Genomic DNA, 17818 nt, shown 5'->3' on the forward strand with positions numbered 1-17818 from the left:
CTCTTTCCCCACAGCTGCGAATTTCCCGGGGAACTGCAAACACCTGCAAGCGTGTGCACGCCGAGGCAAGCGTGGACACCTGCCCGAAGCCAAGCCTGAGGCCTGTAGACCATCTCCGAGCCGGCACTCGCCCCGCCCACCCAGCGCTGGCCCCTCCTCTTCCCGCATCCACTCCGCCCACTCGTTCACCCGCCAAGACCCAGGTTCGCCCGCCCGCCCACTGCCCCGCCCCGTGCAGGCCCAGGCCCCGCCCCGTGCGCGCGCCTTCCTGCCACCTTCTTCCTCTCGCGAGAACACCGGTGCCGGAAGTTTCCGGCTGAGGGCCCTGGAGGGGACTGGAGAGGCGTAGGGGCTATTTGGTCGCGGGGGCTCTCGCTGCCGTCGCCCCGGTCGGTGCTCTTCACAAGCGCCCGGTGGCCGGGGACGCCGCCGGCCTCTCACGGGGGGTCGTCGCACGGCCGTCCCCATGTTGCGCTTTCCGACCTGTTTCCCGTCCTTCCGGGTGGTGGGAGAGAAGCAGTTGCCCCAGGAGATCATTTTCCTGGTCTGGTCGCCTAAGCGGGATCTCATTGCTTTGGCCAACACCGCGGGCGAGGTGAGTGACCTGTGTCCCCTCTGCAGGCTTGGTGGACCCCACCTGCCTCGCTCCTGCTCGCAGATCGGCTGCAGACTCTCAGTGAAAATGTAAAGCTGTCAGTCAAATATGATTTCTACACCCATTTCACCTATTACATGCTTAAATAGTTTTCACAGTTTGACAGAATCCCGCAGTCCTGCACCTGTGAGTCGCTTTCATTCATTGATTTGTGTCTCTCGCCTTTTTTCGTTGATTTGTATCTTAAAAGCTCATAGCTGCCACCGCGCATGAGCTGACTAATATAGATAATATAGATCCACGAGTCCCAAATCTGCTTTCACTTTAATAGCAGAATAAAGATGAATAGTCAAGTCTGTCTGCAAGTGTACATGCATGGAGTTGCCAAAGAGGAGGTTGAAGGTTTTACGTCCTGTTGTCCAAGATTTTATACCTGGGTCTGATAGCCACTTTCTTTTAAAATGACTACAAACATCCCAGCTCACATTGTGTTACGAGACGTCATCACGTGTCACCAAATTGTGCCCAACTTTCTGCTGCCAAGTGTGATCACCAGACAGCAATACTGGAAGGAAACTTCACCGGGGCCTCTTTCCTCTGCCGGCCTTTTGGCCGTTTTCTGCATAGTGAGCAGGTGAAAGTTGTGTACAGTCAAGTTTGGAAACTACAGTAGGTGGTAAGTAAATGTTAGCAGTCAGGGAAACATAGCAGCCTACAAAACTGCACTGCCCTGTGGCCTGCTGTGACTCAGCCGCTAGGGTGACAGTGTCTAGCTTTTCAGGACCCTTCATGGATCTTCTGGTGTCCTCTGCCAGGATGCTCTGGAACTCTGGTCGCTCTGCAGCCAGCACAGATCGTGAGGCCAGGGCAGAGGGAGGGGAAGTAGGGAAGAGGGGCATCTGCAGACAGGGGTGTGGCAGCACTGTTGCTTCCACTTTCTCTAAGCAGCAGGGAGGGCCAGTCTAAAAGTGGATATGGAGAAGAGAAAGAAGAGGTAGAAAAGCTGGCACATGTCCCTGGTGGACCAGGAAAGCCTAAGCGTACTGCCAGTCAGCATTGAAGGTTAGTGGTCTGATAATCTGAAACTTCACCTCCTTGTTTTCAGTGGTTGTGTAGAAGCCTGCGGGAAGGCTCAGCTTCAGTGTGTGAGGAGCTCTAGAGCATCATCTTGATATTCCAAGGTGGCATTTACTGATGTGGAAATAGAAATGTAGAATGGATAAGTGACTCTAAGGTCCAGGACTAGAAAGTAACACAACTGAAATTACATCCCAAGTTGTCTGATCCTAAGTTTAATTCTTTGTGTTTATATCACAGCTACTTTTTAATGGCTGTGTGTGTTATTTCTTTTTTATTGTCTGTTTCTAGGACAGCCTTTTTATTCCTTTCTGAAAGGTAAGTCTCCTGTTGATGTAAAAGACAGGAAATGTGTAGGATACAAGGTTAAATGGTGTTTTTTGATTTTTCTCATTTCTTTTAAAATACCTTACAATCATGTAGACCCTTGAATTCTTCAGTGTGAGAGCTGTTTTACTTAAAAGAGGCATATAACTTTATTTTATTTTTGGAAATGAAATTTTTAATTTTCTTCTGTTGTGTTTTAGGTTTTACTTCATCGACTTGCAAGTTTTCATCGAGTTTGGAGTTTTCCACCAAATGAAAATACGGGAAAGGAAGTGACCTGTCTGGCTTGGAGACCAGATGGCAAACGTAATGATAATATTGTGAAATTTGTTTTTTATTTTCATAAAGAATATTCAGAAAAGCTGGATATGGGAAGCTGAGGCAAGAGGATAACAAGATCAAGCCCAGCATGGGCAATTTAGCAATATCTTGGAATCTTGTCTTAAAATCAAAAGTTTAAAAAAAGAATTGGATATATAGCTCTGTGAGAAAGCCAAGTTCTGTTCCTAGTACTGCCAAATAAATGGGTAGATAGATAGCTTCCCAGTACTGCCAAATAGATAACATAGAGACAGACAGTATTCTGTAAAGAAGGTTATTTACAAAAATAATTAATCTTTCTCAGTGTACATTAGAATTGTGAGTTCCAGTTTTGGAATTCTTTTTATATGCTTTAAGTTTTTCATAAGAACTCTGATGAATTCTATCACCTTATTCTTGGTAAAGAACACTTAATCTGAGATCTGTTTTCTTAGGAAAGATAACGCTGAAATTAAATCTACTGGAATGGACAAGGTGCTTTGGCATTGTTCTTTTCCGCTTGCTTTTTTGTCCTGAAGCCTTTGGCCCTGGCACCACCTGTCACTCACCAGTCAGTTCAATACCATCATGGCCTTTCTTTCTCTAAACATACATTACAGAGGGGCATGCTGTCACACGCTGGTAATCCTAGTGCTTGGGAAGCTGAGGCAGGAGGATTTCTGTGAGTTCAGGCCAGCCTGGGCGATGATGTATGAACTTTCTGAAAGCCAGAAAGAACTTTGTGTGATTAGGTCCTTACATTGATTCTCAGAAGCAGAATTTCCAGAAATGCCTGCAAAATATTACATTCATTTTGCTCTTGCTCAGACTATGTGTAGAGGATGTGGGAAATTAGAGAACTTTATTTCTTCTTTTATGGTGCTAGGGATCCACCTCTTGCATGTGAGTCATATGCTTTACTACTGAGCTACACTCCCAGCCATGGCGCTTCTGTAAATAACATCTTGAGGTCTTGAATCATTTGGCCAATAACACAGGCTCTCAAATAAGCCATGAAAGTCAGTGTGTGTTAAGATATATTTATTTATTTATTTATTTATTTATTTATTTATTTTTGTTGTGCTGGGGATCAATCCCAGGACCTTATGCATGCAAGGAAAGAGCTCTATCACTGAGCCACAATCCCAGCCCCAAGATGTGTTTATCATTAAAAATATGTGTAAGGGTTTCTTATGCTTGTGGATGATACAGTTTTGTCAAATAATTATTTCAAGATTGTTGTATGTTGTTTTTGTTTTGTTTTATTTTTTGGCTTTGTGTATGGGAGGTATGGAACCAGAAATCAAACTCAGAACCTTGCACTTGCCAGGCAGGCACTTATGCCTCTGAGCTATGTACTTGGCCCTGTAAGTTGTTTGTGTAGAGGAGGCTGCACTGGGCATGGTGTCACACCTGTAATCCCAGCTGCTTGGGAGGAAGAGGATCCCAAATTTGAGGCCAGCTTGAACAACTCAGTAAGACCCTGCTTCAAGATAAAAGTTTAAACAGGTCTTAGGAATAGCTCAGTGTGGAGCACTGGCTTAACATGCACGAGATCTTGTGTTCAGATCCCTAGTACCACACCAAAAAAAGAAGGAAAACAATAGAAAGGAGGCTAGGAGTACCCACCTCTAGCGAAGTTTCCTGTGATGGTATGCGGGTGAAACTCACTGTACGCATCCTCCCCACGCCTCTTGTTTTTGAGATGAGACTCTCACTCATTGCCCAGTAAAGCCTCAAGCCTGTCCGTGATCTTCCTGTGTTAGCCTCCTGAGTAGCTGGGATTACAGGCTAGAAATGTTTAGATTTGGATGTGTTAGGAAGATACTAATGATTATGTAGAGAAACTAGGTACTGTAACTATTTAGCACAGTTAAAGGAACAAGACTGTTGGATGGCCTTATTTCCTATTGTAGGTTAGAAACAGAAGAGGCATAAAAAGACTTCTGAGAACATGTCAGATAGAGTCAGTGCCTTCTTTTTTTTCCTGTGATCCTGAAACCATGGTATGTGGTAGGCAAGTGCCTACCACTGAGATGCATCTCTAGCTCTTTTTATTTTATTTTGAAGTAGGATCTTGCTAAGTTCCCCAGGCTGGCCTCAAACTTTGTGAGCCCTGTCTCAACTGGGCTTCTTCCTAACGTTATGAAACTAGTGTGTCATAATATAGAGTGTAATTATTTTTCTGTTAACACCAGTTTTGTATTTTTTATTGGATGTAGGATTTCAGTATAGAGACTGATGTTAAAGATAGTAAGTGCAGCAGGTCAGAAAGTACACTGTTCGTGCAGTTTGAAAATAAACTTAGATAACAACATAACTATGCAGTGATCTTTTTAAAGTATTGAAGGGAAAATGTGTGTGTCATATAATTTCTCTGACTAAGATGTGTGTAATGTAGTAAACTGGGCAGTAAGTAAAAATGCCTGTTTCCTTTTCTCAAATGTTACACTAACTCATTTTTTTTCTTGTTCTAGTTTTGGCCTTTGCGCTTGCTGACACCAAGAAGATTATTTTGTGCGATGTAGAGAAGCCTGAGAGCTTGCACTCTTTTTCCGTGGAGGCTCCTGTCTCCTGCATGCATTGGATGGAAGTGACTGCAGAGAGCAGGTGCAGAGAGCCACGCAGGGTCCTGACGGGACTGGCGGCAAGTGTGCAGCTGGGCCTCACTCGGAGTATTGAGTGGCTGTGTGATGCATTTCAGTTTTGGTTTTGAGTTTATCAAAATGTTTTACTGTTGTGTTAGATTTTTTTCTTTTCTTCCAAAAAAAAAAAAAAAAATCTGTTGATAATGCTTGAATGACCAAGATTCTTCTCATTTCTTTTTTTTTGTTTTCAGTTTATATCGATGGTTTACTCTCAAGTAATACTAACTCAAATTACTGATTAGGAATTGTAGTTCTGCTTTCTCTTTCAGCATTTATTGTGTAGACCTTGGCCTTTTGTGTCTAAGTAAATAATCTTAGTGTGAAAAGTGCTAAACCGAGCATTCTGCTCTTACGCTGCACAGGTCATTTCTGTGTCTGTTGTCCTCATATTTTCCTTGTTTCCTAAAGACAGTTTTGCCTTGTTCTTTGTGGTCCCATAGTATACCAGGCTTGCAGTAAACACAGGCTGACAGGGTCAGAGAGTTTTGTTAGTGTAAATATATTTTCCTTTTTAGGGGAGGTGTGGTACTTTTTTCTCATTAGCTTTTTCTTTCCAGTTAAGTTCCACTGAGTTAATATCACATGGCTTATAAATCCTGACTGATTTTTGACAATTTCCTAAGGGAATTTTAAAGGGTTGCATAACAAGAATCTAGCCTGGGGTTTGAAATTCGCCCTGGGTAAACCAGAGCGATTCATCCATCATGAACTAATCAGAGATTGCACATGGTTACATGAGTGTTTAAAAGCAGAGAAACAGTGTGCTGTGTAATTCACATTGCAGCCCCTTATCTGCTAAGCGCATTCCCAACATGCTTTCTGCTGAGAGGTTTCTTGTCTTTCTTTTTTTTTTTTGATACCAGAAATTGAACTCAGGACCTCGTCCGTGCCAGGCAGGCGCTGTGCCACTGAGCTAAATCCCCAGCATGTGCCAAGAGTTTAGAAATGTTAGGTAGTGATTCCACTCTATTGGGTGGCTAACTATTAACTGGGGGGAAACATAATTTCCAAATCACCACTTTTTCACTTGCTCAGTCACGTATTTCCAGCGTTATTTAGGGATAGAATTGAAAAAGAAAAGAGGATTAAGTAAGACTGGGATATAGGCGTGGTGGCGCATGCTTGTAATCCCAGAGTTTAGGAGGCTGAAGCAGATGGATCGTGGAGAGTTTGAAGCCAGCCTGGCCTAGAAACTGAGTTGAAAGGCAGCCTAGAATATACAGTGCAACCCTATCTCAAAAAAAAGGTCAAGATTCATGATACACCTGCCAGGTGTCAAGTCCTCAAGTGTATGTAAGCCATAGAAACTGTATTTAAATAATAAAATAATTGCAGTGTTCTATACAATTATTATTTATACTGGGGATTGAGCTGAGGACCTCCTGCTTGCCAGATGGGCACTTGTGCCATTGAGCTGTACCCTGGCCTGTACAATTATTCTTAGTACTCAGGTGTTTAATATGGATTCTTAGGGTTAAAAAGTCATAAATATTCAGTCAGTAGCTGAAGATTGTATATGTACAAAATATAGTTAATGTGATAAGAAAACTTGAATAGTAATATATTCATTCCTCTAAATGGAGAGTAGGTAGACAAATTTGTTTTTTGGTTTTTCGAAACAGGGTCTCACTGTGTGGTTCACACTGTCCTTGAACTCACTATGTAGGGCAGGCTGGCCTCAAACAGCGATCCTCCTGCCTCAGCCTCCCTAGTGCTGGGATTACTGGGGGGTGTGCCATCATTGCTGGCTGATTTGTTTTACAAGAAATAACAATCTGTAGTTTTTTATTTCTCATCTATTGTTAAGAGTGATTGTTTTACAGTAGTAAAATATTCATGGCATCTGTTTACTTGTTAATGTCATCAAACTGGAGTCTTTTTCACAAATGTACATTTCTAGTGGAAAGAAAGAACCCTTTTGCTGCTGTGTAATGCTGGGTTTCCTCTCCTCGCATCAGTGTCCTCACATCCTTCTATAATGCTGAGGATGAGTCAAACCTTCTCCTGCCCAAGCTTCCCACACTGCCAAAAAAGTAAGTAGCAGGGTTGTATTTCTTCAGAATTAATCTTGAAAATTTTTCCTGTGCTTGTGTCTGACATTTTTTTCAGATCTTTCAAAAAATGGATCTCTATTAAAATATTTTTACCCTTGTATCTGTTTTTCTCTAGTTACAGCAACACCTCAAAAATATTTAGGTAAGATACACCTTTTTTTGCTTTCACGTAAAATAATCTTTTATTATGGTTAAAAGATATCATTGACAGATGACCCAAATTATTTTTATATTTTAGTGAAGAAAATTCTGATGAAATTATTAAACTCTTGGGAGATGTCAGGTAAATCTTACAGTTATCTTAAGTCTGATTTCTTTAAGTTGATGTTTAATTCTTCAGAACTTTTAAGAACAAGTCTTTCATTTGTTATGCTATTTGATTGTTACATTGGCATCTTTCAACAATATGCACATGGTAATGTTTGTCATTTTTATTGTGTAGTCTTTCATTTTGTTAAGTTGTAGGGCATGGTTTTTTTCTGTGTTTTAAGAAGAACGGAAGTACAAGAATTTCTAACTTTTAAACTTATTATCTGAGTTCTTTAAGCTTGTTTAATGTTTTATATCATATCCATGATAAAACTCATAGCACTTTGTATTAGCTGGAAAAGGATTGTTTTGTTACTGACTTCATATAAATATCATTGTTAATGTTATTTTACTGTAAACTAATTTTTAAATATTTTATTTTTTGTTTTTTGAGACAAGGTCTAGCTATGTAGTTCAGGCTGGCTTTGAACTAACAGTGATCCTCTTGCTTCAGCCTCCCATGTGCTAGGATTTCAGGCATGTGCCATAATGCCTGACCATGAGTTTTTTTAGGCTACCAGATATTTATGTTCTTTTGAGAAAAAAGGAAAGCTGTGACAAGACGGTGGGTTTGCTTGGCTTTCGCTTCTCTGCAGAAGGCCTCGCATGTAGATTGTGTGAGAGCAGGAGCACTTGTAGCTCAGTTTAACAGCTTGAGCACCTTTGTTGTTTACTGGTCCTCAGCTTTTTGCATTATTTTTATTTAGGCTTAATATTCTTGTCCTTGGAGGAAGCTCTGGATTTATTGAACTTTATGCTTATGGAATGTTCAAAATTGCTCGAGTCACAGGGGTAAGTTTCTGTTTTAAAATTTTCTATATTATTTCTCTTAGAATATAGCATATTTATTTGTAGACTAAAAATAGTTTTTTTTTCTAGTTTCAGTTTACTCTTAAGTGGTTAGAGGACAATTTTCTTAAAAAGATAAAATAATGGTAATACGATGTCTATAGAAATCAGAAGCTTTTGATAGTCAAGTTCTTCTTTTTTTTTTTTTTTTTTTTTTGTCTTTTTCCTTTTTATCGGTACTGGGGATCGAACTCACGACTGCCTGCTTGCAAGGCAAGCACTTATGCTACTGAGTTAAATCCCCAGCCCCAAGTTCTTCTTAACAAAAAGATTTAGTGCAGTCCATTCAGCGATGGTGTGATTTGCACCCTAACTGTCAGAGCTGGAATTTGTGATTGGAATGTAATGAAGTCACCAGAAGCAGTCTTAGGCCCAGTGCTGAGGCTGCCACAATTGCCAGTCTTAGTCTTCTCTGAAGGTGTTTGCACCTTTTTCTTTGCATCTTTGAAAGGGTAGAAGCTAGCACAAGCTGTGGTCTCTGTGTCTTCTGCAGCTGCTCTGGACCCTTGATGCGTGTTTGTGTCCCGTGCCCAGGCAGGATGTGGGGCGGGCTCTAGCCTCTACTTGTCACGCAGGTCTGGTAGGAGTCAGGATGTGTGTCTGCTTTCTGACACTGAATTTCTGCTTCCCATGTTCAGGCAAGTGCAGCCTGGCAGTGTCTCCAGAGGTACTGAGGGCCGTTAAATGTCTTACAGATTGCTGGTACTTGCCTTGCATTATGCTTATCAAGTGATTTGAAATCGCTGTCAGTGGTCACAGAGGTGTCTGCCGGTAGTGCTCACGAAGTTTCATACTTTCAGGTGGGTGTTGGAACCTAATGGCAATAACAAATAAGCTGTATTTTATAGGTCAATTTTGTTTGTTTTTCTTTTCTGTATTGGGGCTCAAGCCAAAGCCATTACATGAGGTGTGTTCTCTACCACTGAAATACAGACTCGGTGCTTGCGGTTTTTTCATATCCATGTCTCACTGTATTTTAATTGTCATCAAAAGAAAGCAAATCTGCGTGGAGTTTCTAAGTCTTGTGCGCTGATCATAGCGATCCCCTCACTTCAGTACAGTTTTCGTAGAAGAGCTTTGGTGGTGTGGTGAAGACCATGCTAATAGGGGCCAAGGATACAGCTCAGCGGCACAACACATGCATGGCAAGCATGAGGTCCTCAGTTTGATTCCTGGTGAAAAAAAAAAGGCATGCTAATAGGTTATTGCACTAGTTTAACTTTGAACCAAGTACAGTGATATCTCGGTTGTTGAACTCAAATTGTTCCTGATTCTTGTGTGAACACTGAAAGGTCTGAGAACTGAATGTATTTTTCCCGTAAGAAATAATGGGAAACCAAATAATTGGTTCTCACGCTGCAAAGTACACTTATACATTTGCTTTTTCAAGACTTTGATAGATTTCCTAGTAATTTGTTTCTTTAACTCTATTATGGTTCTTAGTTTTCTTCTTAGCTTTTCTGCAACTATTGCTTTCTTTGGAGCTATGGTTATGATATTTGCAAAAAACACACGGTGGCAGATGTTTTAACACAAACTCTGTATGTTGTCTGGGTGAGAGCAGCACCTAGGTTGAAGTGTCACCCCTTTGTGTCTAGATGGAAATGCAGTGCATGAGTCAATCTCACCTATATAGGGAGGGTGGTTTATGTTTTGTTTTGTTTTGCTTTGCTTTGCTCTGTGACAGGTTTACTGTGTAGCCCAGACTGGCCTTGGGTTCACCAAGTAGCCCAGGCTCACCTCATACTTACAGTGATCCTCCTGCCTCAGCCTCCTGAGTGCTGGGATTATAGGCATGCACCATCATGCCCAGCCCTTGTACAGGTTTCTTCAAGTTAGATTTTTCAGTTTGACTATAGAGCAAAGTTATAAAAATGGAGCAGATAGCTTTTGATTTTTTTTTTCTGTTCAAGTATTGGAAAATTTGAACTTGGAGTCCGTCAACAACTGAGGTATCACTATACTGTATTTTCTTAGAATTTTCTCTAAGATTATCAAAGACTGCTATTTATTGATCACCTGAATATGCCAGGTACCGACTGCTTCGGACTTGGCGTGGCTCTGGGATCCTCCCGTTTTACGGATGCGTACCCTGGCGCACACAGGCACTGCAGGCCTGCTCTATGTCAGGAAGTGCTGCTCGTGTAGAATGACCACTTAATACTGAGACGAACTTTGCTTACTGTGTGCTGTTTATTTTATAGCTTGAGGAAACTGACAAGCTCCAATAGAGAATTCACATTTCAGCTTTGCCTTGCCAAGAAATCATCCCAGAATTTTCATCTTAGATATCTCAGCCATCTGCCTGAGTTCCCCACAAATCTCAAACAAAAGCAGAGAAGAAAAAGTGAGGCCTCCCAGCCATCTCAGTGTCATAGTCTTGAGTTGCAGTTCCCTGCTGTGCCGGTTCATGATCACTGCTCATTTTCAGACTCAGAAACCGTGATTGCCAGGACGGCGTTTGGGCTGCAGTAAAGTTACGTCACTTCTTCTGTGATGTAACACCAATAGGTGTTTTCCTTGTATTTCTCAATAAACTGTAATTTCTTTTACTTCCATGACAATTTTAAACATGTGTGGTCATTTATTAATTTTCTCATAATAATGTTACAGAGTAGGTTGTTTGGTTCTAGCCACGTTGCAGGGACTGAGTGATGCTCCAAGTCCTGCACAGGTCAGGAAATCCGGAGGTCATGCTCTTAGTCCCAGACTGTGTTTGTTGTTCTTGAAGGGGCTGAGTTATCACACAGTCTTTCTGACTCCTAATGAGATTGTTCACTAAATCATAGGATTTGATTTTGAGCTGAGCAGAAACAATTTGTCTTTAAAATAAACAAATGAATCTGATTGTGACTCACCCACTTTATTTTACAGCTTGAAACTAACCTGTTGTATTCCTTCTTACCTGAAGTAACGAGGATGGCTAGAAAGTTTACTCACATTTCAGCTCTTTTGCAGGTTTGTATTTATGGCTTGCTTTATGTATTTACTAAAAGTTTCATAAGGAAAAATTTAAATTTTATTTTATAAAGCTTTCTGGAATAAAGGTGCTTAGGCTGCTAATCTTATTGACTAAAGCAAGAAAAGAAACTTTAATTGAGGATCTAATTCCACTCAACCCTGTCTACCATCTCCAAAAGAAAAGAAAACATAGTTTAAATTGCTTTACATGTTCTCATAAATAAATGCCACTTACGTTTTACTGCAAATAAAGTGTGCTGGAAAGCAGCCTTCCCGCGAGTTAGTGTTCACTGCACCCAGCCCGGATTGGCCCCGTTCCCTAGGTCAGCAGTTCGGGCTGTGGGCCCGCCTGGTGCGTCCTGTGGGCTGCAGGTGTGCAGGGCTGCTCTGCTGCTCCCCCCCCTCCCCTCCTCCCCTCCGCAGGCCTGCAGCAAAGGCCTCGTTTTGTGGTCCTGTTGCCAGGGAAGCAAGTTGGGAGTGGCAGTGCGCTGGGAGAGCAGGACGTGAGCCAGGCCAGAGGTGAGGGCTGTGGCTGCCTCTTGGTGGAGCAGCTGCAAGGAACTCGACATCGTTTACTGCTGTCGGTCTGTCAGCCTTTAATTTACCTGCTGTCACGGGTTTCTAGAGATCAGCATCTTTTTTTTTTTTCAGTGTCTTTTTTATTTATGTTTTTGGTACTGGGGATTGAGTTCGGGAGCCTTCACTTTGAGCTACATCCCCACTGCTTTTTAATTTCTTTTTTAATTTTGAGACAAACTTGCTGAGTCACACAGTTGCCCAGGCTAGGGTTTTACTGGTGATCTTCTCTGGCTTATCCTCCCAGAGCACTGGAATTACAAGGCTGTGCTACCATGCCTGGCTGAGGTCAGTATCTTTTTAGTGCTGTTTCAGTAGCTGAACCAACTAGCATTTTCACAGTTACCATACATAAAATGTATCTTATGTGAAACACTTGAGCTGGCCATGGTGATACATCCCTGTAATTCCTGTGCTTGGGAAGCTGAGGCTGCAGGATCTCTGGGAGTTTGTGGCCAGCCTGAACTGTGTAGTGAAACTGTGTCTCAAAACAAATAAAAAATAAAACAATAATGAGAAAACTTGATGGTATTTGTTTTACCAGATATAAACGTAAACTTTTTTTTTCCAATGCTAGGGATTGAAACTAGGGCTTCACTCACGCGAGGCAAGCCCTCTGCAGTTGAGTTACGTTCCCAGCCCTCTAAACATATTTTATTGTGAAAGTCTAAGACAGATTGAATGTTTTATAGTTTGGTGGTTTGGCTACACTGTTCTCTTTCCCTTGAATTTAGTTAAGAGAGATTGAGAAGAAATTCTGGGTTTCTTTGTGATACTTGATCATAAGAAACATTATTTAGTTGCCTTGCTGGTTTAAATTTCTTTTTACCTTTTTTTGTTAATAGTATATAAATTTATCACTGACATGTATGTGTGAAGCATGGGAAGAAATACTGATGCAAATGGATTCCCGTCTCACCAAGTTCGTGCAGGTAATGTAGCTGAAACTTCATGGAGAGAGTTTAAAAGTACATAATCCTGTGTTTACTTTTTTGGGTGCATGAGGAAAAGCAACCTGATTTGTAAAAGGCTAAGACTGTTATTCCTTTCAGATGGCTTGGTCTAACTTCAGTATTATCTCAGAGAGATTTGCAAAACGGGCTCCATCTCAGTTTCCCACTGCTGTAGCAAAGTGCCCGAGTTGGATAACATAAAGAAAAGAGAGTTGTTTTGCTCTCAGTTTTGGTGGCAGGAAGACCAAGACCATGCAACCCATGTGTTCTTCCGGTGAGGAGGGCATTGTGTCAGGAGAGTATGTCGGAGGTCACCTGGTGGGGCAGGCAGGAGAGCCAGAGAGGAGGCAGCCTTGCTCTTCTGTGACAGGGCCGTCGCTCGGGGACTGCCAGCCTCTCGAAGGGTCCCTCGATTTCTTCCCAGGCCGTACCCCAGTGCCCTAACCACCTCCTACGTGCCCACCTCCTTGGGGTTCCCCCTCAGCGGCCTCCAACACAGGAGTCCTGGGGGCACAAACCATCTGAGCTGTCCCTAGGGGACAGGCTGAAGTGTGGCCCTGTGGCTTGGAAAGTAAGGGCAGGCGTACAATGGCTGACAACCTGTCTTCCACCACTGATACTCCAACGTCTGATTATAGACAGGTCTGAGGGGACATGAAAGAAAGGAAGGTGTATGCCTATGATATAATATCGTATAAAATACTTAAAATTTAAAACATGTGAATTGGATTTTCTCTTTTCATTTCCTTAGGAAAAGAACACAACCACATCAGTGCAAGACGAGTTCATGCATCTGCTGTTGTGGGGAAAAGCAAGGTGATGAGCTCAGCTCAGGGGCTCTTGCTTGGCTGTCTTTTCTCCCTTGTTCTCCCTCTCCTCCTCCTCTTTTATAGCAACTGTTTATTTTAATACTAATTGTATTCTCTATAAAAAATAAAATAGAAAATTCTGGTACATAAGAGACCAGAAAACTAAAAAGGTACATGTCTTTCTGGGCTTCCTGTGCTTATTTTTAATGTAAATGTGATCATTTTGTGTGTTGGCCTGTGTTTTATTAAATAAAATTTTGTAACTTTTAATGTCACCAAACTAATCTTTTCCTTTCTGGGACCTTAAAAAGACCTTTTACATGTTAAGAGTATTCCAGGGTTGGTTTGGATTTTCTTCTAGAGCTTTTGTGCAGGTTATGTTTTACCCCTTTCCATATTCCAGATGTGGTTACTTGGTTGTGTATTGTGGCAGGCTGACTCCTTTTCCCTAAATGGTTGTGGTACTGTCAGTGTGACTGGTTGAGTGCCGGCCCTGTGTGCTGCTCTGAAGGGCCTGTGAGCATACTGTGTGTCCTCGTGTGCGTGTTAGTCTGTTTCTGGCTTTTATTAGTTCCTGTTTCCTGTCCCTTGATGAGTACATGGAAAGTCCTTGTTTCTTTTTCTTTGTCCTTTTGAGACAAGGTTTCACTATGTAGTTCAGGCTACCTTGAACTCATTTGGTATCCCAAGCTGACCTCAAACTCCCAAAGATCCTCCTGCCTCTGCCTCCCAAACGCTGGGATTACAGGCATAAGCCACCATGCCCACCCAGTCCTCATTTCTTTTGGACTATTTATTTTGTTTTAAAATTTTCTTTGTACTTTGAAAATTAAATTTTAAGTGATGCATGAAGTGTGAATGGAGAAATGACTAAAAACATTTTTTTATTTCAGTGCTGAACTTCAGACGCTATTGATGAACCAGTTAACAGTAAAGGTGCCATTAATGTATCTGTATTTATGAATATATTCTTAATTTTTTCTTATTTAGAGTGGCATATATCCTAGTCATATTCTAAATTTGTTTTTTTTTTCACTTACTTAGGGCTTAAAAAAGCTCGGCCAGTCTATAGAGTCATCCTATTCCAGTATTCAGAAGTTGGTTATCAGTCACTTACAGAGGTACGAAGGCAATGTAGAAGGTTCTGGTATTGCATCCACACATATCATCTAGCATTTTCTGAGTCTTTTCGAGCTAAAATTATTGCATTGGCATTGGAGGGAAATCTTGATATACCCCAGATTTAGGTAGTCAGTAATGGTGATTCTGCTCTATCGAGTGATTTTCTAGCATCTTTTAAGCAGGGTAGACCCTGGCTGGGCTTTTTCTCCCTTAGCCATAGGTGTATTGTGAAATAGGGCACATGTGCTTTTTTGATCAGTGAAATTAAGTGTATCTGTGTGTTAGTTACAGCTTTCTATGCATATCGTATATTTCTTCATGGGACACCCTGGCAGTTTGTTCTTGCTATCATCGTCTTACACAGGAAGAGGCAGAGGTTCCCAATTGGTTGTGTGACTGGCTCAGACTGAGAAGTGTCAGAGCTGAGACTCGGTTCAGTCTTCCTAGTTTGTGTTGTTTGTGGTCACAGCTGCCTTACAGAGGTAGTTTGCAAGTGGATGCTGGCGTCAGGTTTAGACTCTGACCCTGCAGGCTGAGGACCCAGCCCAGCCTTCGGGCTGGCAGCACATTTTGCACTGCTGGGTCTGGGTCACACAGTCCTTGGAGTGGCTTTTCCCCAGTGGAGCCGCCCACATGATTCCCAGAAACTTAGTGCTGTCTTCCTTTGCTCTTGGGACCACGACCTTTGCATGACCATTAGTGCTAGACTCTCAGCTTTGTGTGCATTAGTGGCGTTTAGTTTCCCAGACATGCCGTTTTGTCTCCAGCCAGGGCTTTTATACAGATTCTTGCTTTATTTATTTCCTTATTTATTTTTTGGTCTTTAGGGACAGGGTTTTGCTGTGCAGTTCAGGCAGTCCTTGAATTCACTTTGCAGCCCAGAATGGCCTTGAATTTGCAGCAGTCCTGCCTCAGCCTCCCGTGTGCTGTGATGTCAGGCATGTACCGCTGCACCTGGCCTAATCTGTATATTCTGATGACCAGACAATTCTACAGTTTTCTGTAGTTTTGGCAAATTATTATTTCTTGTAGAAAGGAAATTAAAGTTGCTTTCAGTTTTTATTTATAGATCTGTCAGACAGGGGTGGCTGTGCATCGCCTTGGTGGTGGTAACTGACCCCTGTTCTGCTTTCCTGCCAGCGGCTCCGAGTCTTTGTTGTACCACCTGAGTGAACTGAAGGGGATGGCTTCGTGGAAGCAGAAGTACCAGCCGCTGGGACTGGATGCCACGGGGATTGAAGGTAGGGATTTAGTTTCTCAGTGAAATATGTCAGACACTGTTTACTTCTTAACAAGTTATTTGTTTATTCGTTTATTTTCCTTTAGATGCTATCACTGCTGTGGGTTCTTTCATACTCAAAGCAAATGAACTTCTTCAGTAAGTAATGGACTTACCCACAACCATGAATCTGTGAATATTTCAGCTTAAATAATACCTAACAAATGTCTTGATTTTCTTAAAATGAATGTTTAAATTTTTATCAGAATTACACCTGCATGTGTAAAACAAGCCAGCAGCACAGCGATCCTACAAAGTAAAACCGTATTTTCCTGTCCCAGCCATCCCTACTCTTGTCCTTCCAGAGGAAACCTAACTTGTAACTCTTGTAGTTTATAAGTTATTTCCATATTTCTGAACCACGGCTGTACTCCATGTCCTGTGTTTATCAGCTTTAGAAGTGCCTCTCTGATTTTCCCAACTCTGTTCCCCTGACTGAGGGAAGGCGGTTCCCAGTTCCCTGTGACTCGTTGGCCGCGGCAGCCTGCACCCCGCACCCCTAGGTCTGCAGGTGCACTCCCGTCCGCATGGCACTCTGTCCGCTGCCTTCTCTGTCAGGTCAGGCCCTCGGGTCACTGCTGCTATTCTGCATTGGTGCGTGCTGGAGAGCAGCCTTGAGTAACTAGAGAGCAGCTGCAGAAGGTAGGCACCGGCATCTTCTCTCTTCCCTCGTGCTCAGTAGGAGACCTTGGCTGGATTTGGGGTGCTGAGGGAAAGTGGGCTTCTCCGAACTTGGAAAGCCTTGCTCTTTTCGTATTCTGAACTCCATGTTGCTGATGGAGGGTCTTGTGCTGCTGATTTCTCATTCCTTTGATTTTTTTCCCTGTCACTCTAAAAGCTTTAGCCTATCCTTGTTATGAAGTTTCACATCAGTCTTTTTAGATAAAGATCTTTTCATTTATTGTGCTGATAATAAAGTTGTTTTATCTTGAATATTATTTTATTATCCTGATAATTTCTTTTTGTCTTTTTAATTACATTTTTGTTCTAGAAATCTATTTGGTTAAGTACTAGACTTCATGGACTGATCCTTTTTGTTCATATTTTTTCATATCTTTCATACATTTGTTTTCTAAAAGCATTTTTAACTTAATTATCCCATGCTGTCATTCCCTAATAGACATTGAGCACTTCACTGTGTATTAAGTGAGGACACAGCAGTGAACAAAACTCCTAAAACTCCGTGCCCTCAAAGATCTTGTATTTTAATGTGGTTAGATAGACAATAAGCAAATGAATAATTCAAATATATGTGGTGTGTTTGAAAAATAAGATGGATTTTTAGATTAAAAAATAATTTCTTACAGTAAGAGACACATTGCCACGAATCCCTCAGAATATTCTGCCTCACCTCAAACATACTTTTCCCATCGTCCTCGGTACTTTCTGAAGCAGTTCCGGAAGTCTTTTTGTCTTTCGTTGTACTATTTGGCTGCCTCGATATTCTGAATCAATTCAGAATGTTTGCCTGTCATGGTCATTTTGACTTTGGGAAGAACCAGAAGTCGCACTGTGCAGATCCAGTGAGTAAGACTGACGAGAGCACACTGTAATGTTTTACGCATCTGCCTTTCCATTGGATGGCCCTTGACAACATTCCCTGTGTTTTTTATCACATCTGTGAAGACAGGAAAGTGAACTTACAGAAATGCTTCCAAGAGTGGCAAGAATGGTGAGATAAGTATATTTGAAGCAAGGGAGAATATTTTGAGCAGAAGTAGTGGCAATTTAGTCAATTTGTAAAATCACGTTTTGCGTAGTAGCACAGAGTAACAAGTGGTGAAAAACACCAGGCAGGGAAGAGAGAGCCAGGCCGATGGCGTGCTGGCGTGCGAGGGGCAGGATTGCAGGTTGTGTGTGGCGGGATCGCCCATTCACAGATCTAACTACTCTCACGTTGTGAGTGTTCGGAGGAAAGTTGGCATCTGTGCTGCAGAGACACCGGCATGTTTTTCTTGT

The 17818-nt window shown here is 42.0% G+C and overlaps 1 protein-coding gene across 2 annotated transcripts in view; it reads left to right on the top strand.

Moving 5' to 3' along the window:
* The first annotated feature begins 278 nt into the window (after window positions 1-278).
* Window positions 279-17818, top strand: part of Anapc4 (anaphase promoting complex subunit 4) — a 33760-nt gene continuing 16220 nt past the window's right edge. The window contains exons 1-15 of one of the 2 annotated variants that reach the window (XM_063240561.1): window positions 279-595; window positions 2200-2305; window positions 4777-4909; window positions 6906-6980; window positions 7117-7143; window positions 7240-7284; window positions 8018-8102; window positions 8855-8959; window positions 11034-11117; window positions 12542-12628; window positions 13401-13465; window positions 14352-14394; window positions 14503-14579; window positions 15721-15821; window positions 15907-15958. In XM_063240561.1, the coding sequence (XP_063096631.1) occupies window positions 467-595; window positions 2200-2305; window positions 4777-4909; window positions 6906-6980; window positions 7117-7143; window positions 7240-7284; window positions 8018-8102; window positions 8855-8959; window positions 11034-11117; window positions 12542-12628; window positions 13401-13465; window positions 14352-14394; window positions 14503-14579; window positions 15721-15821; window positions 15907-15958 (1214 nt within the window). In that variant the 5' untranslated portion in view covers window positions 279-466. The remainder of the gene's footprint in view (window positions 596-2199; window positions 2306-4776; window positions 4910-6905; window positions 6981-7116; window positions 7144-7239; window positions 7285-8017; window positions 8103-8854; window positions 8960-11033; window positions 11118-12541; window positions 12629-13400; window positions 13466-14351; window positions 14395-14502; window positions 14580-15720; window positions 15822-15906; window positions 15959-17818) is intronic. The other variant, XM_003467405.4, reaches the window with a different exon arrangement.

This window comes from Cavia porcellus, unplaced genomic scaffold (genome assembly GCF_034190915.1).
Source record: "Cavia porcellus strain 051 isolate PalLab524CR breed Dunkin Hartley unplaced genomic scaffold, mCavPor4.1 scaffold_30, whole genome shotgun sequence".
Taxonomy (NCBI): Eukaryota; Metazoa; Chordata; class Mammalia; order Rodentia; family Caviidae; genus Cavia; species Cavia porcellus.